General features: G+C 38.3%; 1 protein-coding gene across 6 annotated transcripts in view; it reads left to right on the top strand.

Annotated features, from left to right (window-relative positions):
• The window catches only part of Gpr160 (G protein-coupled receptor 160), a 46,386-nt gene extending 31,462 nt beyond the window's left edge, over window positions 1-14,924 (top strand). For 5 of the 6 annotated variants that reach the window (XM_023717869.1, XM_023717866.1, XM_023717864.1 and 2 more), the window contains 4 exons: window positions 9,944-10,059; window positions 11,243-11,367; window positions 11,942-12,083; window positions 12,970-14,924. In XM_023717869.1, coding sequence (XP_023573637.1) covers window positions 13,041-14,057 — 1,017 coding nt within the window. In that variant the 5' untranslated portion in view covers window positions 9,944-10,059; window positions 11,243-11,367; window positions 11,942-12,083; window positions 12,970-13,040 and the 3' untranslated portion in view covers window positions 14,058-14,924. Of the gene's footprint in view, window positions 1-6,287; window positions 6,330-9,943; window positions 10,060-11,242; window positions 11,368-11,941; window positions 12,084-12,969 lie in introns of those variants that run through there. The other variant, XM_023717867.1, reaches the window with a different exon arrangement.
• Window positions 14,925-20,486: the final 5,562 nt, after the last annotated feature.

Below are 20,486 nucleotides of genomic sequence, written 5' to 3'. Positions count from 1 at the left end.
CTGGCATGTGGTGCTGGGGATCGAACCACGGTCCCTGTGCTTTGCCAAGCTTGTTTCAAGTAGGTGCTTTAGACCACTGAGCCATCTCTCCAGCCCCTATGTGTACAGTTTCTTGATCCATTCACCTATTGCTGGACATACTTCCAATTTGTCTATTATTAGTTATACTGCTGTGAATATGGTTATGTATGTATCACCGTAATATGTCTTTAACTCTTACAAAAAGATAACAAGGAGGGGAATAACTGGGTCAAATGGAATTTCTATTTTTCATTTTCTGAGGAATCTCCATTCTGATTTCTCTAATGGTTTTATTAGTTCACTTTTCTACCTACTGTCCAGAGGGGTTCCTTTTCCCCCGAAGTTCATCAGCACTTGTTATCACATTTCTTGGTGCTGGACATCTTTCTAGGCTGCAGTCTCCATGCACATTCCCACCAGCTTGAACCCCTGTACCTGAGCACTGTCCCATTGGGTGGTGCATGCCCCTGGTGATACAGGAGGTTCCGTCATGCATGTGCCACCCGTGGTTGAAGCCGCCCAGCAGTGAGGCATGAATTATGGCCCTGTCATGAGTGTATTAATCTGAATTTGTCTAGCAACCATCAGTATTCACCATTTCCTCATGCATTTATTGATCATGAGAAGTTCTGTGAAGTGTGTATTCATTTCAGTTGCCAGTTTTTTATTGGGTCTTTTATGTTGTGGCATGCCTTCTTTTTTTGAGTTCTGTATATATTCTAGGTATCAGTCCTCTGGGAATAGCTGGCAAAAAAATTTTTTCCCATTCTCTGGGTTATCTTTTCACTCTGTTGGTTGTTTACCTTGCTGTATAGAGCTGTTAACTTTATATGACCTATTGTTGATTGCCAGTACTAGTTCCTGTGCAATCAAGGTTGTTCAGAAAGTCCCTGCCTATGCCTCTGACTTCAAAAGTTTTACCTATTATATCTTTCAGGAGGTTTAGTGTTTGTCTTTTAACATTTACTTCTCTGATCCATTTTGATTTTAGTTCAGTGTGTGGTGAAAGATGTGGTTGTAGATTCGAGCTTCTGCACATGTGTAGTCAGTTTGCCCACAGCATCTACTAAAGAGGCTGCCTTTCCCTCTAGCGCCATGATGGTGGATTTTTAGAGCTTCCAATGATACAGCTTACTGCAGCACATGAACCGCAGGTTCGCCACCACTGCTCTGGTGTTATATTATTGACCCCTGTGTCAAAGATCAAATAGTTTAATGTGCTTGGGTTGTTTCTGCACCCTGTTCCTTTCCATTGATCCTTATGTCTGTTTTTGTGTCAGTACCATGATGTTTGTTTGTTTGTTTTTAACAGAACCGGGGATTGAACTCAGACCCTTGCGCTTGGTAGGGAAGTGCTTGTTCCACTGATCCGTCTCCGTGGCCCTAGTACCATGATGTTTTTATCACTATATATAACTATCACTATATATAACTATGTAATATAATCTCAGGTCTGGGATTATGATGCCTCCTGCTTTGTTCTTGTCCAGGATTGCTTTTGCTTTTCTGGATCTCCTTAAGATTCCTATGAATTCTGAATTTTACAGTTGTTTACTCCAGTTACAAAAAGAATGCTGTGGGTATTTTTGACTGGGATTGTGTTAAATCTGTGTCACAGTTTTGGGAGTATGGCCATTTTGACAATATTGGTTCTGCCTATTCAGGGACATGAGGTGTCTTTCCTTTTTTTGATAGTCTCTCAAAAATTTCATTTTTGAGAGTACTGTAATTTTCATGGTAGAGGGACGCACTTCCTTGGGTTAATTCTTAAGTATTTAACTTTTCTTGGTACTATTATGAATGACATTTTTCCCTAATTTCTTCTTCCATTCTTCTACCTAGCCTCCCCCCTTTTTTTCTTGCCTATTGGTCTTGCTAATGTTTTGAGCAGTGTGTTGAATAGCAATAGTAATAGTGAACATCTTTTCTTCCTCCTAATTTTAGAGGGAAAGTGTTCAGGTTTTCCCCCTTTATTATGATGTTGGCAGTAGGTTTGTCATAAATGAGATTGACATAAGGTCCTTCTATACCTGTTTTCAGGTTTTTTTGTTTTTTTTTTAATGAAAGCATGTTGGATTTTGTCAAAGGATCCTTTTGCATCTTTTGACATGGCCATGTTTTTTCAGCCTTCTGATTATGTGATTTATTACATTCATCGGTTTGCATGTCATCCTTAGGATGAAACCTACTTTGTCATGATGTGACCTTGATGATTTGTTGCATTCTGTTTGCCACTATTACTTAATCTTTCAGAGGTCAGTCTGGGGCCCACATAATTGATTTTAATCCCTGGTTGGTGATGTATTAGTGTCTATGTTTGTGTGTCAGAAGTATTAGAAATAGAAGTGAAAGTAACCTGGATGAATTGAGTGCTTCTACATTGGAAGCATTCTATATGGTCGAATGAAGACGAATTTTCTGAGTAGGAAGTTCAAGGTGGAGAATGATTGACTTCATAGAAAAAGCCCTTAGGCCTGGTGAATCCAGGCAGACTGTTGAGCCATGGCAACAGCTATAATGCCGATGTATGCAGAAGACCACATTTCATAAATTACTGCTGTGGTTATGAATACCTGTGCCAGGCTGACAGCAGGCAAAAACGAAGTCATCACATTATTTGCAACATTAAGATAAGAACTGTATTTAGCTTGAGGATGCCATATAAAGAACTTACTAGGATACAAATCTTATATAGGGAACTGCAATAGAGTAAGAAACATATTCCGTTTAGACATTCAGTCAAGATGTATAGTAGATCAGGCTTGAAACAGCACAGGTAGATATCGTATGAAAAAACAACCAAATGGACACAGTGTGGTTAGGTTGTGGTCATACTTGTCACCTTGAAAGTTAGCTGAAGTACATAGAAATAAGCAGATTTAAGCTACATGCCTTTCAGGAACAGACCAGAAATGTAACAGAATTTGGTGGGGGATGTGTGTGTAAAAATATCCATATGAGCTTATAGAAAGGAATTGGAGCCAGGCTGCCTGCTGGAAGTTAGGGATTAGAATGCCAGTCCCCTCCTCCCAACACTAAACTCAAAGATTGAGATAACTTCACTGGAAGGTGCTGTGCAAAGAAACACAACTTGTGAGGACAAGAAGCTGATGCAGGGGCCAGATATATAGTTCAGCAGCACAGCACTTGTCTGGCAAGCTCAACGTCATGAGTTTGATTCCAGTACCCAAAACAAAACAAAACAAAACAACTGCTAATGCAAGGTGTTTTCCCAGCTGTGGGCCAGGGTATGAAGTACCATGGAGGTACCACAGTGGAGAATTAATATAGCATCTAAAACCCGGAGGAAGGACTAAAACTCTGTAGGAGAAAATGGAAAAACTAAAACAATCCAAAACTTACTCAAAATGACCTCCAGTGAAAAACTACATAAAAAAAACATAATTTCAAGATTGTTCAAGCTAGCCTTGAACTCACTATAAGTGAAACAAACAGCTAGCAATTCTGAAAAATACAGCAAAATAAGAATGTTTTGAATTTTTGAGATGAAGGCACAGAGAAAAAAAATTATGAAGCAGGGATATAGGGAGGAAGATCAGAGGGATATGAAAAAGAATTAAGGAGATCTATCTTGTATGAAGTAGGGCATGCTGAAACCCTGCAGAAACAGACCTTGAATGTCTCACATCCAGAAAGAGTTCGTGACTCTCCTGTGATAGCTAGAGGGGAGTTCTGCATGGTCTTGGAAGTGGCTGTGCGCACTCAGGGACACAGCTGGTGGCTGCTCCCCATAGGCTTTGAGAGTTTCTCTGGTTGTCCACAGGAAGAGGCATGCACTCAACCCACAAGTGGTTTATGTCACACTTACTCAAATCTTGTCGACTAGCAATTAGTCACATAGATATTGTAACTTACAGGGAGACAGGAAAAAATATAACCCAACCCAGTACCCTGAATTTGAACACAAATTCAGAGAACACCTAACATTCTCTGCCATATCCCTGAGACATAGCAGTTACACTGACAACATGTTTTCCATGTTGGGGGTGTGATCTAGAAGGGTGTGTTTTGTCCTGGGCTTCTCTTCCCTCCATGCTTCCTGGTTGATGCGGCAGGAGCAGCTTTCCTCCGCCATGACCTTCCACTGTGCATTTCTGCCTTGGACACTGCCATGTCCAGTGCAGCTCTTCAAGCTCCTAGAGGGAAGGACGGGGAGGATGGCGAAATGAAGACAAGAGTCAGAATGTAGAAAGCTGAGGTGTGATGGAGCCCTCTCTCCAGGTGGGAGAAAAGGAACTGCTCAATGACCGCAGTGCATTTATTAATATGTTCGCTAGGTTGATGTCACATGACGCCTCTCTGCTGAGCACACTCTTTGCTTGGCTTGCCTTGGCACTCTCCATGTTCACGTGGCTCACTTTGGGCACTCCAAACATGATCAACCTACCACAGGACACAGCCAACTTGGCACTAAAACCGCAACCCAGAATAAACCCCTTCAAAGTTGCAAGTGTCAGATATTTTGTTCCAGCAACGGGAAAGTTGACTAACAGAAACTGGCAACAGGGAAGTGGGGTTGTTGGCTGACTACACCTGGCCATGTGGTTGAGATGCTGTGGAACTGGTTTGTGAAAGGGGTTTGGGTTTGGAAAGAACTGGAGATGCTGACTAGAGAAGTCTTAGAATGCTATAATCAGAGATTGACAGAAGACTCTAGTCAGACCTCAGAAAGGTTTCAGTTTAGAATTATAATGGCAGTTGGATTACAAACCATATGTATTACACTCTGGCAGCAAATCCATCTTTGTTTTGCCCATATTCTTAGACTCTACAGGAGACTGACAGTAAGCACAGTGGTAGAAATTTCAAAGCAGCCCAGTAACATTTAGGCTGTAACATGGATACGATACTGCTAACAGCATCAGTACTGCTGGCTGTTTTTAGCAAGATCTGTAAGAGATGTGAAAAGCTTGCAGCTCAATCTGAAAGGAAGCACCTGCAATGTTGGTGCTCATCTGTGGTTGCTGAGGATATTAACATTAAAAAGAAGCCAAGTACTTTGCACCAGGACAAAAGAAAGATGGTTTGAGGGGATCTCAGGAACCAGAGAGACCCCTACCCTTCACAGGCCCACAGGTGAAAACCTTGTAAAACTTTCATTTGAGAAGAGCATGTCAGGGCCCTCTCTTGCTCAAGAAGGGTTGCCTAGGGAATCAGGGAATTGATTTCTTAGGTTTTCATTTCAACATGGTGAGCTAAGGCATGCAGAGGCCAGAGCAGCCCAGTCCCAAGGAGACCAGTTACTACTCCCACTGGTGGCAGCCTGGAATCACCCATATGGTGCTGGTTTTTTAGGCATAAAGTTGTGGGGTCAGGAGACTTCAACCTGACTGCCTGCAAATGCCTAGCAGTGTATTCCTGAGAAGCAGTGTGTGAATCTGGGAAAGTGAAGCTGGAAGTGGGAGATGCCAGGATTGTGGATAGTCTGCTGAGGAAAGCTTTAGGCAGTGAATGGAGCCAGCACAAGAGGCCACAAGGGCTGCAACTGGCTGTCCAGTAAGGGCAGGACCACCCAAACCCTTTCGAGCTCATTTCTCACTACAAACTGCCCTGGTTACTGGACATTAAGTGACAAGATCTAATGTCTGGCTTGTTAGGTTTTGGTCTTTGTCCCATTCTGTTCTCTCCTATTTCTGCCTTTTGAAATGGCAATGTTTACCCTGTGCCACTTTGTTGAAAGATTAACCTTTATTATTGTTGTTGCTGTTATTGTCAACATAGGGGCTTACAACTAAGAGCTTGCCTTGAGTTGGAGATTTGGACTTGGATTTTTCAGCAGTGCTGGAACTGTTGACTTTTGTGACTCTTTAAGAGATGGACTAAATATATTTTACATAATGAGATGGATCTGAGCCTTTTGAGAGCCAGGCAAGGAAGGTACTGGTTTAGAACTAAGATATGTCACCCCCACCCCATTCTCTCATTTGGGTTCATCCATTGCCGAGTTTAGCCACTGAAATGTGCTGGAGGTGAGTTGCTGAGGGTGGGACCTGAAGGAGTGCTTTTTCCCTGGCTCTCCTCTCCCCCTCTACCTTCCTCCTCCTTGGCTGCTGTGTGAGCGGCTTCCCTCTACTGTGTGCTATCACTATTTTTTTTGCCTTGGAGCTAGCCAATTTGGCCTGAAATTCTGAGGCAAGATAAACCTGTCTTTTTTTTTTTTTTTTTTTTTTTGAGGCAGGATCTCACTATGCAGTTTAGGCTGGACTTGAGTTCATTTTGTAGCCCAGGCTGGGCTTGAACTCCCAAATAACTTCCTGCAGCAGCCTCCTGAGTGCTGGGATTAACAGGTATGCACCATCACACCTGGATGGCTTCTTTTTATTTGCAGGTGTTGATATTTTGTGCCAATCATGGGAATGCAGTTAAGTCAGGTTCCATGAGAACTTGAGGAACGCCAAAGTGACTGGGTGCCAGGAATCAAGCAAGTGCTTAATGGGAATATTAAGAAGGCACAGAAGCCAGCCCATGGAACTCCCATGGGACAGAATTGAGAAGCCCCCCTCCCCACTCTCCAGGGGCTGGGTACCAAAACCAGAGCCTGGTGCATGCTAGGTAGGCAGCACTCTGCTGCTAAGGTATAGCTCCACTGCTTGGGGCATTTTAAGCATTCAGAAGAACAGTGGTGACAGTGGATGGAATACACTGAATAAAAAAAATCAATGAATCCACAATGTATTTCTAGAAAAGAAACTTCCAGATCTAAAAGTGGATTGAATCTTAGAAAATCACAATTCTGAAACTCTAAATGTAGTAATTCAGACAAAGAAGATAAATGAATGTTAAAACTATTGTGATACTTTATTATGAGACAGAATAATCTAACAAGTCTCAAAATATTACTGTAACAATTATTTATTAATTACAAAAGAGAAGCAGTATGTTTATAGTATAGAACATGGTAAATACTCTATCAAGTGACCAAACATAAGACCAGTAGTGAGATACACAGTCAGAATGTGTCACTTGGGTGGTGTTCTTGTCAGAAATGTTTAACAATGAGGAAACTAAAAAACGAAACAAAACAAAAGAAAGGAAACTATGAGGCAATCAAATTGAATGTCTAGAAGACACCTGGCCTAGACTTCAAAACTGTCAGCATCAGGCCAGGGAGATAGCAGTGTAAGTGCCTGCCTGGCAAGTGCAAGATCCTGAGTTCAATCCTTGGTTCTGAAAAAAAGAAAGTCTGCAGTACCAAACAAACAAAATTGTCAAGTGTCACAAAGGCTCAAAAGATAACTGAAATGGGTCAGAACTAGTCTAGATTAAAGAAAATTAAATAAACAGGTGACAAATTGTGATTCTTGATCGGACCTTGGATCTTTAAGAGGTTATAATGGCAATATTGAGACAATTGGGGAAATACTAATATGGATTATTATTTTTTGGTATTACTTCTAATATTATGGACAAACTAAGAGTATTATAGTTATTTACTAAAATGGCTAGTCACAAAGTTAAAATTGTTATAGTTCTTTAACAGTAAAAAAAATGTGGGGATAAAATGAAATTTTGTATGACTACATTGCCCTAGGTTAATCATTATTAACATTTACTGTGTTTGCATCTAGTCAACACACACTTAAATAAAATCAAATTGTGCCATTCAGGTTTTTATATTGCTATCAGTAGCTCATTATGAGTCTCAAGCACATTATTTTAAGTGGTTGTATAACATCTGAACAAATTTATTTCTTATTGTATTAAATTTATTATTGTCATGTTTTAGTTTAAAATGCCATTAATTATAAGACATCGTTATTTTATGTACCACTGGTAGGAGAAATATGCTGCTAAATGATGATGCAATGTTTTTTCTTACAATTGTTTTACTCCGTAAAAGAGCCCATTTGTGCTTATTAATAGAATTTTTGTCATATCATTCTTGTATGTACATAATTAGGTATAGGCAAAAAAAAAAAAAAAATCAGTTAAGGTGTTCCTAGAACTTTATGCTGCATATCCAACCTTTCTGAGTGACTTTTCAGTTTACTCTAGTACCTATTGTTTTCATCTATAGTATTATCCATTAGGCCATCATAGTAGCATTTAGAAATGTTTTGTTGCCTCTGAATTTTCTACTTGAGCAGATTAATTTTATGATATGTGAATTACATTTCAAGTTGGTTTAAAAAGAATGATCCATTATTATGCCTGGGGTCTAATTCACAAATTTCTAGTGCTGATACCTTCCTGAGCTTATCAGAAGGTATAAGTACAGTTTTCAGATATCAGCCCTCTGTCTCACATGGGCCCTTAAAATGGTAGCTGAGTTGTCAGGAATTGTGGTACACAACTGTAATCCCTGCACTGGGTGGGTCCAGCTGAGGCAGGATTGATAAAGAGTTTGAGGCCAGCCTGAGCTACATACCCCGTCTCAAAAAAATCAAAATGGTAGTTGACCAAGATATTAAGTGGCTACATTGCCCAGTCATGCCACCAAGAATGACTGGATTCTTTCCTCCACAAACAGTGATAGGTACCTCACATCTACCATCTGACTAATAGAACACGCCGATTTAAAAGATATTTTTTAAAATTCTAATTATACTATGTAAATAATGAATACAGAATATTCCATATCAGTTGAATGACATCTTATTTTCCCACTGAATTTGAGTATATATCATCAAAAAGAACATTTTGAAGTGTACGTTTACCTTTAAAAGGAATACAATTATATGGATCATTCAACATCATCTCCTATGTCATCAGTCAACATAATCAGTCTGACTTGGATGGTCTTTTTTTCAGAAAGCCCTTTTAAGCATGTGAATGTTGTGCATTTCCTCTTGTGAGCTAACCATGGCTGTGGCTTCATAGAGAACACGAGCTTTGAACTCACACCCAAGGTTGAACTCAACTCCAAAGCTTACCTAGGAAATGTGTTCCAAGGCTGTTTGCTTGTAGGTAAAAATAACATTTTTCATGATTGTTGTGAAAACTGAGAAGCATTTAAAACCTGACAACACTAAACATTTTTCTTTCCCAGGCTCTTCCTACTCATCAGCTCACAAATACAGGTGTAGTACCAACTCCATTTTCTACCCAACAGGCCTGAACGTCTGGTCAGTTGTGTTCATCTTCCTGTTGTGTTTAGTGCACATGATTTCCTCAAACTTTTCTAAGACTGTACATGAGATTGTACAGCATGATTTTCTGATCTTAGTAGCAGAGTCTCTGAAGTTACTAACCCTTTTACTCTCAGCTCTCAAGAATGAGTAGAGGACTTTGCAGAAGCTACATTGAAGTATGGGATATCCTGATTAAATATAAATGAAAATTTAGCTTTTTAAAATTTTTTTAGGGAAAGGTCTACAGGGTGTTCAGGGTCTTACTACTAGATCAGACTCATAGTGATCCACCTGTTTCCCAAGAGCTGGGATTACAGGCGTGCACCGCCACACCCAGTCTCAATTGCTGTCTCTGCACGCCCCAGGGGCGGGGCTGACGCAGCAGGCCTGGGAAGCTCTCCACTATTAAGGCAGTTTGCAAAATGTGAAACAGTGCATCTTCATTAAAAACCTTGATTAAGAAAATATGGTAATTTTCATTAAAATGTTATTTACATTAGCATAGGACAAGGGTCAAAGGGTCTGGAAACCATTTTGAGAATCACTAGTTTAGTCAACTCTGGGAGTAAAATTTGCAATGTAAAGCCAGACTTCTTTCAACAGATTCCATGTTACATGCTCCCATCTCTCAACCTTTGAGGGACCTTAAATGTTCTCCACCTTCCCTTTGCTAGAAAGAAATTAAGAATATAAGCAGCAAGTTACTGGCTCTAATCCCATAGAAGGTTATAGTTCTTCTCAGCAGGGATCTGGAAATAGTAACACCACGTGAATTTTACTAAGATGGCTGGCTGTTAACGATTGTGGCTTTTGTCTTATCTTTCACACAGAATTTACATAGCACTTTGGCATAGCAAAATGAAATGCAGTGGACCAACAGTGATATAACTGAAGGCAGCAACGCCAAAATAAAGTCAGATCACTGGTCAGGAAGACTCTCTGAAGAGTAAGTATGATATGTCGTTAACAATTAATTGGGTTTTAGCTAGGTGTGGGAATTTAGAAAGGAGTGAACTCATCACTCCTGGAGTTCAATTCGTAGTACTCCTTTAAAAGAAGGATTAAAAAAAGGGGGGGGAATTAGGTTATAAGTGGAAAATATAGGCTATGTCTGTGAAAAGAAATTGTGGCTTGTTTTTGAGGCCTCACTTATACTTGCAAATTGGGCCAGATAACAAAGCAAAGGCTGGAGAAGACACAGGTCCTACATTAATTGTTTAAGTTGCATGTGAGGCCTAGGAGTTATTCGTAAGTAGTGAGAAATCATGTAGGAACAAGACCATATTCTATAACTATCTGAATCCCCATGGTTACTGTGGTGACCATTTTTCAAGGAAAACTGAAGGCTTTTTTTAGTCAGGAATTTTTTTTTTTTTTTTTTGGTCTTTTTTAGACAGGGTTTCATCATGCACTCCTCCTGGCCTTGAACTGTGTAGTCCAGGTTGGCCTCAGACTTAGGGCAATCCTCCTGCCTCAGCCTCCCAAGTGCTGAGATTACAGGTGTGTGCCACCATACCCAGCTCAAAAGGACTTTTATCTTGACCTAGGAGCCAGTTTAAAGAACAAAATATTTACAGTGCTGGAATTTGAATGGCTTATGAGAGAAGTAGTGTTTATATACAGAATATATCTTACCTAAGAGAGTTTTAATTGGTTTCAATGATACGGCATTCAGGAACTCTTGTAAGAACGTCCAGTCTCCTTCAATTACTGCCAGGTGCATGTCTTCCCTGGCTTTTGTTTTCTCACAGCTTTATGATTCTCCCATATAACACATTACAAGCTTTTCTTTCATCCAGTCCTCCTCTGAAGAGGTTCTTGGTCAGTGCCTTGGTGGCCGTAGCTTTCTTCCTTCTGTGTGAACCTTCTTGAACCTTCCATTTGGCTCCACATGTGAGTCAGTGATGACACAGAACCTGGGAGATCATCCCTGGGTGAATCTAATTAGTCTCATTCATTCTGCTTAGAGTTTATGAAGGATAAAATCATCTGATACAGGTTATTCTTTTTTACTTTTATCCAAAAGATACACTGCTTAAAACTGGAACCTGTGTAAGTATGCACCCTCTCCCACTTTCAGTCAGAACTGGCTTGTCTAAAACTCAGCTCCTTGTTTTCTTGGCCCAGAGAGGCCTCATCAGGTCACTGCATCCAGGCAACACCACTTGGCAGTCGACAGGCTGGCAGTGAGGCTTGTGTCCTGGCACCACGAGCCTGCGGTGGAACTTTCTCAGAGAAGGCAAGTCAAACCACAGTTAAGTGTGAGCACAGAGCAAAACTGCCATGTAGGGAAATACCTGAGTGGTTCTTTTTATATCTGTATTTGTGAAAATAAATGCTGTATTTCTGGAACTTTAAAAATAGATGCGTATCAACAGATTATGTATATGCCTTCCTGAATATGACAGATGGATATATGGCCCTGAGAAGGAGGATCTACTCTGACGACAGGATAGCCTCCTGTCACATGGTTTTACTTTCAGATTCTCTCCACTATCCCTTTACCAATATGTAATCAGTGATGGGCTTTTAGAAAAATTTATTTCTTTTTACTTTTTATATATAGTACTTTCTTATTCTGTAAAATTTAGCAAACACAGAAAAACCTCCAAGTATAATTTTACCATGTACAACTTTTTTTTTTTTTTTTTTTTGAGGAATCGGGGATTGAACTCAGGCCAGGGAAGTGCTTATTCTACTGAGCCATCTCCCTGGCCCCTCAACTTCTTATAAAAATTATATATTATATTACTGCATGATTTTTATAACCTATTTTTCTCTTAACATCTTCTGCAAATTTATTTTGATGTGTTTTCTTCTGGTACTAGGCATTGCACCCAGGGCCTCACTCAGTGCCAGTCAACAGCACTACATCCTCAGCCTTTTCATTTGACACGGGTGCTCACTGAGTTGCTGGCCTTAAACCTGTGATCCTCCTCATTCAACTGCCAAAGCATCTGGGATTTACAGGTGTGTGCTACCATCCCCAGCTATTTTTTCATGTACAAAAAAGTCACAAACATCCAATTTAAGAAGTATTTTAAAACCAGTTTTTAGTTGGAAACGAAGTCTCCTTCCTGAGAAACATTTTCAGTAGCTACATAATAGTATAATGATGTACCATGTATTTATAACCCATCTGTAGTTGTTAATATTTGTAGATTACAGGATTTTGTTTTTGTTTGCTATTTATGTTGATTAAACTGTATTACAGAAAACTGTAAAGTCAAAACTTTTTTCCTCAGGACAAATGTCCTGAATCTCTTTCTTTCCATTTTGTCCTGACTTCTTCGTCTGATTTCTTGCAAAGGCACTACTCAAGCCTCAGGGCCTGCTCCTTTGCCTTTACGTCCTGCATCTTCCTGGTGCTCAGCCTTCTTTTTTCTCTATAGTCTCTCTTGGGTGCCATACCTTACAGTCAAATCCAGAAGGTAGAGCTGTGTCCCTCTTTCCTTTCCCCGTGTTCCTGTTATTTTCAGATGAACCATCTGTTCTACATTTTTGAGTTTCAAAGATTTCCTCTTGATGATGATCTTCCACCTAAAAAGATGTGAAAACTGCTATGCTAAAGGGCCCATAAACAGAACCTCTAAATTTCACTGGCAAAAAGGCAAAAAGTGGGAAATGCTGCCCAGAATCAGTGGAACTGGGTTGAAAACTTACCCATGGGCCATTATTCTAGGCAGGTGTTGTGGTTTTAGTAAATTAGTATTTCTCTATTCAAAACATTAAAACATAATGTAGGAGTTCATCACTTACATATAACATTTTGGTTTAAAAATGTTGCTCTGTAAAATAGCACCAAGATAACATTAGGTTTTTTTTCTTTTCTTTTTTTTTTTTTTTTTTTTTGCAGGGATGGAAAACAAAGTGAAGCAGTATTTTACCATGTATTTCATCAGGTCTTCTTGAAATTTAACTAAAAATATGCCACCTTTTTCTTCAGACAACTGCTCTTTCCAGTACCAGTTTCGTCAAACAAATCAGCCTTTAGATGCTACTTGTCTGGTGTTTTTGATTGTACTTGGGAAAACATTTTTAAATATTCTCACATTAGGAATGAGAAGAAAAAACACCTATCAAAATTTTATGGAATGTTTTTGTGTTTCATTAGCATTTGTTGATTTTTTATTTTTGGTAAACATTTCTATTATATCCTATTTGAAAGATTTTGTACTTTTAGGTATCAGGTTTACTAAATACCATATATGCCTATTTGCTCAAATTATTTCCTTTACTTATGGCTTTCTGCATTATCCAGTCTTCTTAGTATCTTGTATAGATTATTGCCTGAATTTCTCTAAACTCCCCAAGCTTTCATCTAAGTGTCAAAAATTCTTTTATTCCTTTGCAATCATTTTAATTTGGGTTTTAGTCCTTGCTTATGTTTTGGGAAATCCTGCTATATATCAAAGCCTGAAGGCACAGAATACTTATTCTTACCCATGTCCTGTCTATGTCAGCATTCAGAGTTACTGCCTGTCTCTTTCCATGATGCTCATTTTATTTATGGCTTTTATAACCTCTTCGTCAGAAGTTATTACCTTGGTACAGGCTATTCAAATAACTTCCTACAGGAATGAAACTGTCTTGTATTTTCCTTCTTCATCCCTCCCTAGTTACATTGTAAACTCTAAAAAAACACTCTTGCCAAAGCTCATTGTCTGTTTTCTTGGTACCTGGCTACCATTTGTACTGCTTCAGGTATTCATTCTTATACTTAAAGTACAGATTCCTGCATATATTGAGATGAACATTCCCTGGTTGTACTTTGTCAACAGTTTTCTCATTGCCACCATTTATTGGTTTAATTGTCAGAAGCTTTATTTAAGAGATACCTCATTACCCATAGATCCATTTGTCAACTGGAAATGCTGCTTCATTCCATTTACAATGCATAATCTTGACCAAATTGAAAAACCTATGTCAATTATAATTTCTTAATATGTTGTCATCTTAAAACTACAGCAATTACAATAAAAATCATATATTCCAAACAAGGAAAATTGGTGACTTCAGGACATACCAAAAATGGGACTAAGCTCTTTTTCCCTCTAATCTTTTATACTTTTCAGCATACTTTTGAGGCTATGATGTAATTTATTAAATAGTGTTTTCTTTTAAAAATAAACCAAGGCCATGAAGTTTTTATGCCTGTTCAGGAACACAATTAATTTGTTACTCATACACAAGTAAAATGAGTTAATATTTGACCATATTGATGTCTTTGTTGCCTAAAAATCTGGATGTAAAATGTTACATAAATTTGAGATTTCATTACCAACTTTAAAATATGAATTTAAGTATTTTTTCTTATTTAGAAAAAAACAACCATTTTCTTAAAATGGTTTCATATAATTCCTAAGAGAAAGATTAGTTCAGTTGAAACTTAGCTAACTTCTTAAAATATACACTTCTGGTCTTAATGAAAACATTTTTGGAAGAAGAAAATGTCATGCTTCTCATCTATGAGATACGGAGACTTGGGGCTGGGTAATGGTTTGTTGTGGGGCGGCTGCTCTGCACTGCAGGATTAGCAGCTCCAACGTGCCTGCCCGCCCTCCACGTGCCAGTGGCACCTCCTTCCACAGCAGTAACAGAACGTCTTCACTCACTGTCAGACCTCCCTTGGTGGGTAAGCATACTTGCCCCCATTAACCACTGAAGTAAAACAATAATCTGGTCATTTTATGAATTTAGCTGTGCAGATATTCTGATCACCACTTACAGATATACTGAAATGTATAAACCTAAAATGGGCATTTTCAAAACTGCTGTTTTGTTTTTGTGGTTCTGGAGATTGAACCCAGGGCAATTGAGCCCTTTTTATTTTTTGAGACAAGGTCTCACTGAGCTCTGGCTGGACTCAAACTTGTGATCCTCCTGCCTTAGCCTCTCAAGTAGCTGGGACTACAGACATGTGCCACCATTGGCTTTTGTGTTTATAGTAAGATATGGATTTTTGCCTGGTGTGGTAGTATACACTTGTAATCCTAGCATTTGAGAGGCTGAGGTGGGAGGCGGGGGAGTCACAGCGAGTTCAAGGCCAGCCTGTAATTCATTGTGAGACCTATCTTAAAAACAATTGTTATGCTCATTTATGTACTTAAAGATAAACATCATAATACTTGTCCTTACATGTTGTGTACAGATTATTCATAATGTCATTTGTGACCCACAGAATTGGGTTTATGATCCACAAATAAATTACTTTCCATTACTTTATAAATGTCCTAAACAAGTGCTATGGAGCATGAATGACAGCAAAGACATAGGCCAGGCAATGTCACTTGTGCCAGACACTCTCCTATGTATTTTATACACAACAGCTGGTTTCATCCTCATAACTCTCATGGATACTATTATTATCCTCCTCTTACAGGTAAGGAAATAAAGCTTCAAAATTAAGAAACTCGGGGGCATGCCCCGTAGCTCAGTTCTTTAAGTGGCTGCTTCAACAAAGCAGTCAGGCTCAGGTTGCTGTGGTTCGATCCCCACAACACAAGACAGCCAGTCATGCCTTGAAGGCATTCCGAAAAAAAAAAAAAAAAAAAAAAAAAACCACAAAATTAAGAAACTCACTGAAAGACCACACAGCTAGTGCTCAGGGGTTGAGAGAGGGTGAGATTCAAACTCACAAGTCTGATCCAGAGTTCGTGCTTTTTACAACTGTGAAACACTGCTCATTAGTTCCATTCACTGTTTCTTAAAAGAATGGTTTCAGTCAAATGTGAAAAGTGTTTCCTAGTTATTTCTCACTTGAAGTATACAATGTCCATAAACATTTTAAGGATTTGAGGTTCCATGAGAGAAGAAAACCATTTACTTGAGTACATAGTCTTTATATTAGCACTAGCTACACAGGACAAATCAAAAAGTGCTGTTGGGTAATTAAAAATTACTTTGAAATCTGAAATTTTAAAAATCTCTAGGATATCAAGTTTCATTTGTCCACATGGTAGGCCTTCTGGCTGCCCAAAAGTCCAGTATTTATTATTTCAATTCAAAACACCTCTTTAGCTGCAAAACCCCAGGAAATGAGTGGAGTGACTTGAATCATACAGCTACTCTTGTCATCAGGATCTGACAGCAGAAGATACTCCAAAGAAGAGAACTATGCCCTGTATTGCATAGTACCACATTAAAAAATAAAACAGGAATGGAACTCATGTTGTTCTGTAAAAAAAAGCAAACAGCCAACTGTGTCTAAAGTTTGGTAGAAGGCTGGGTGTCTTCTGTACTCCCAGCACTTGGGAGGCTGAAATCCCAGCACTTGGGAGGCTGAAAACAGAATCACTATGAATCTGTGTAGTGAGACCCTGTAGACCTGGTACTAAATACATAAAATTAAATAATCTTCATTAAAATAGATAAAACTTAAAAAAATGTTCAGTAGAAATAAACCTGCAGGGAGCCAGGGAGATAGCTCAGTTGAGTAAGTGTTTGCCTGGCAAATGCAAGGTCCTGAGTTTGATCCCTGGTACCCAAAAAAAAAAAAGAAAAGAAAAAGAAATAAACCTGCAGTCTAATGAACAAAAGGGTATGTTTAAACCTTTTGAAGGTCTAAACCTGAACCCATTTATTTCACTTTTCCTCTGAATGCCTTATCTTCAACTGGCAAAATGAAATATTTTTAAATATATTGAACTTGATTAGTAACAACTTACATGCTTTGTGGATTTTAATCCAGGAGAATTTATAACTATTTCAAAAACCCTCATTAAGCTTTTTGTTCAGATTTCCCCACATTTCATAAAGGAAAAAAAAAAAAAAAAACTTCAATAGACCAGCCAAATGGAAGAGGCTTTATTTGTAAAGAAATGAACTTACAACTGGTCTACAATATATTATTGTAATATAAACAATATAAATAAATGATCCTGTAGGCCCACTAGTTTTCCATCCAGACCCACATGAAGTGATGTTACAACAATATTCTATGTGAAAATGTGCAGGTAACAAAGGTGCAATTACAAGCAAATTTAAGCAGCAGAGTATAAGGTGCTTTCATTGATAGTTAATGTTGCCATCAACAAACATTTGAATGTTCAATCGTCACTGAATAGATACAACAGGAAAATTTAAAATTCATAACCATGCTATTTGTTAATATGAAAGTGCTTACTCTTTTTAAAAAAATACACCAAATGAACACTTTTTACATAAATCATGGTGTGCTCTTATAATGTAAAACTGACCTCATTTTCAGGCTACACATTTTAAAACTGTAGCTACAGAGACGAGTCTAACAATTCTAAGGCTAAGAGTGCAAAAACTATTTCATTTCCTGTAAGGAGGATTCTGATATAATATTCAAAGTAAAGAATACATCTCTATACAATCTTAACATTTTTCTTTCTATAAAACAGTTCTCTCCTTGGTGATGCTTTATCCTGGGTGGATCACCTTTTGTGGTTTAACAGTGTCAAAGTCCTTTTTAGAAAATGGGAAGAACCAAAAGAAGAATTTAAAAAACTGCTGTGCTAGAATTATCAAAAATTTGAAAAAACTCACTGCAACCATTTGCCTTTAACAAGTTTTTAAAGGAAAAAGACAAAAAAATTGTAATTTAATTAAGGCTTAAATACAACGTATGATTCAAATATATGGTGATTTTTTTTTTTGCGGAACCGGGGATTAAACTCAGGCCCTTGCGCTTGCCAGGGAAGCGCTTATTCCACTGAGCCATCTCCCCAGGCCATATGGTGAAATTTTATAAAATTTATTTTTTAAAGAAACACTGCCTTTGATCCCCCCCTCACTTCAAACTCACTTGTCCCAACATTCTCGCTACTTTCTGAAGCACTTCAGGAAGTCCTCTTCTTATAAGGTAGCATCGCTGCCACTGGGTGCTATTCCACAGTGCCAGGCTGGTGAAAGTGTGATGGAGTGTCCTAATCAACCTTACGCACCAGATCTGGCACCATGCAACTTCTGCTCTTTCCCAAAGTCAAAATATACATGAGAAGTAAATATTTTTAATTGAATCAGAGGCAGCCATGCCAGTTTAACTAAACACTCATGACAAAGGACTTCTGGAACTGCTTCAGAAAGTGGCAAGGAGGATGAGATAAGTGTGTGAAGTAAGGAGGAGCATTCTGAGGGGAATTAATGGCAATGTGCCTGTAACAAATGAAAAAAAAATCTAAAATTTTTGATCATGCCTCACAGCTTTTCATTACTGTCAGTGTTTGTCACTGTACCCTGTTGTCTCCAGTGTCCCACCTTCACTACTAGCATGTCCTTACCTGGAGGATAGTTTTTGGAACTCACTTTTGCCCTTATGGAAAAAACAAAGGCAAGTCTTTTAAATAAGGTGACTGAGAAGCTAGTCAAAACAACTTGGAAATTATATATCGAAAATTACCAGCTTTGTACTCAACTGACTTTTTAAAATTTAAGAATACATATACCAAAAAAGCAACGATATTTTAACAGCATAAAATATTTGAAAAAGTATACTTTAAAAATTAAAATATATTAAAGGCAATTAACTAGTACCAATGGAACAATTTATAAAACCCAGATTATCTGGCAATTGAGATGTCAGTGTTCCTGTTTCATCAGTTTGAGAGTCTCATGTAGATTCTAATCTAAATTTAGATGTTTTCTGCCTCAATTGCAACTATTAAAGGAAAACTTATGTTTTCATGAAGAATGTTAGTATCAACTGACAATCCTAGAGTGATAAAGGAATTTTATTAAAACTGATTCTTCTTTTCAAGGTTTACTCCTCAAATACTTGTCAATTCAAGTAAATAGTTTTAACAGTTGTGCATTTTAAAAGGCATCCTTGTCTTATGCAACATATATACGTTCTATTAATGATTCTTACATAGCTTTAAAAGGTGACTATCTTAAGATACAATAAAATTTGTGTAATCATACATAAAAAGCCTGTTCTACTGACTTCCTTTGAGATTTTTCAGTTTTCAAATATTGCTACACTGCCAATAATAGGTATAAAGTTTTTGTAGTTAGAAATGTACAAGTCAATGTCAATTTGTTTTGTCCTGTCATTCACCCTGTCCATCAGCAACTCTGAAACATACTCAAAGGTCAAAATAATGCTGTGGAATACTGGCTATCCCAAGAGTTTAAAAATGTAGCTATTAATGTTAAGTGCTCTTAATTTTATAATCTATCAGGTGTATGGTCAATTGATGTGTAGCACATGAAATATGTTCGAGGAATTAAGGTGTGACTGTCATCTGGTCTAATTCTTTACCCAATGTATAAAACTTTCCCTCTCCATCTCAAATGTAGTCCATTCATAAGTATTAATAATTATGTCGAGCATGGTGGTGCACCCCTGTGATCCCCCAACACTCAGGAGGCTGAGGCAGGAGAATCACTGTATGTTCGAGGCCAACCTGCATTACAAAGTAAGTTCAAGGCCAGCCTGAACTGCATAGTGAAAACTTGTCTCAAAAGAAAAAGAAAAAAAAATCCCAGATATTAATAATTACGCTTATTTAAGCCACAAAGAATTTTTTGGAGAAAGATTTTACTTAAGTTTTTAGTCATGATAAGAGCATTCAAATGGTCTATTAAAAGGATGCCTACTGAGTTCAATCCCCGGTTCTGCAAAAAAAAAAAAAAAAAAGGATGCCTAACTGTATGAATGATAATATCATATGTTCCACGGTCAATCAACAGGTAGCATTTAGGAAAAGGTCCTCTTTTGCTTATCTATGTAAACTGTCTACCTCAATCTTTAAGAGAATAAACACTGTAAAGTGGCCTGGGAAATGGACACTTAATAATCTCTTAGCCAAAGCTCTTAGAATAAAGTAGATGTGACTGTTTAAATATTCCATTATGGTACCTCAGTAGTGTCCCAAATTTTCTGATCAAGAAGATTATGGGGCCAAAGAGGAAAGTGATCGATGACATAGAGTGGGCCTAAGGAGAGTCACATGGGGAGAAGACACTCTCTCAGGCTTTCACAGAGAGCACATTGGCCAAGCAATGGCCGTGACTCATCCACATGGCTGACACTGATAAAGGTTCTACAATCTGAGGTACAGGATCTCAGGACAAATCCTGAGGGCATTTCACTGACCTTCTCAGACCAAAAAGCTACAACTCTTGTTGCATAGGTCTTGCTTTACCTTGGTCTTAACCATCCAGTAGAAAAGTATGAAGTCGAAATATAAGAAATAAAGCCATGCTGTAAAGTTGAGCTGTGGGGGACTCAGGTCAATAATTTCTGACACCGCCAGTTAAACAGAAGACCCAATGCTATTATGGGCTACTGGACTCTTTTAGAATATTTTGCTGAGTTTACACACCTATAATATTCAATAATGGAACTTAGAAAAAATGGGGTATACCGATGAATGTCCATTTTGTATCTGTGTATCCAAAGTG

This window comes from Octodon degus, unplaced genomic scaffold (assembly GCF_000260255.1).
Source record: "Octodon degus isolate 3935 unplaced genomic scaffold, OctDeg1.0 scaffold00055, whole genome shotgun sequence".
Classification (NCBI taxonomy): Eukaryota; Metazoa; Chordata; class Mammalia; order Rodentia; family Octodontidae; genus Octodon; species Octodon degus.
Note: the sequence above shows the minus strand (reverse complement) of the source record. Positions and strands in the feature narration are given on the sequence as shown.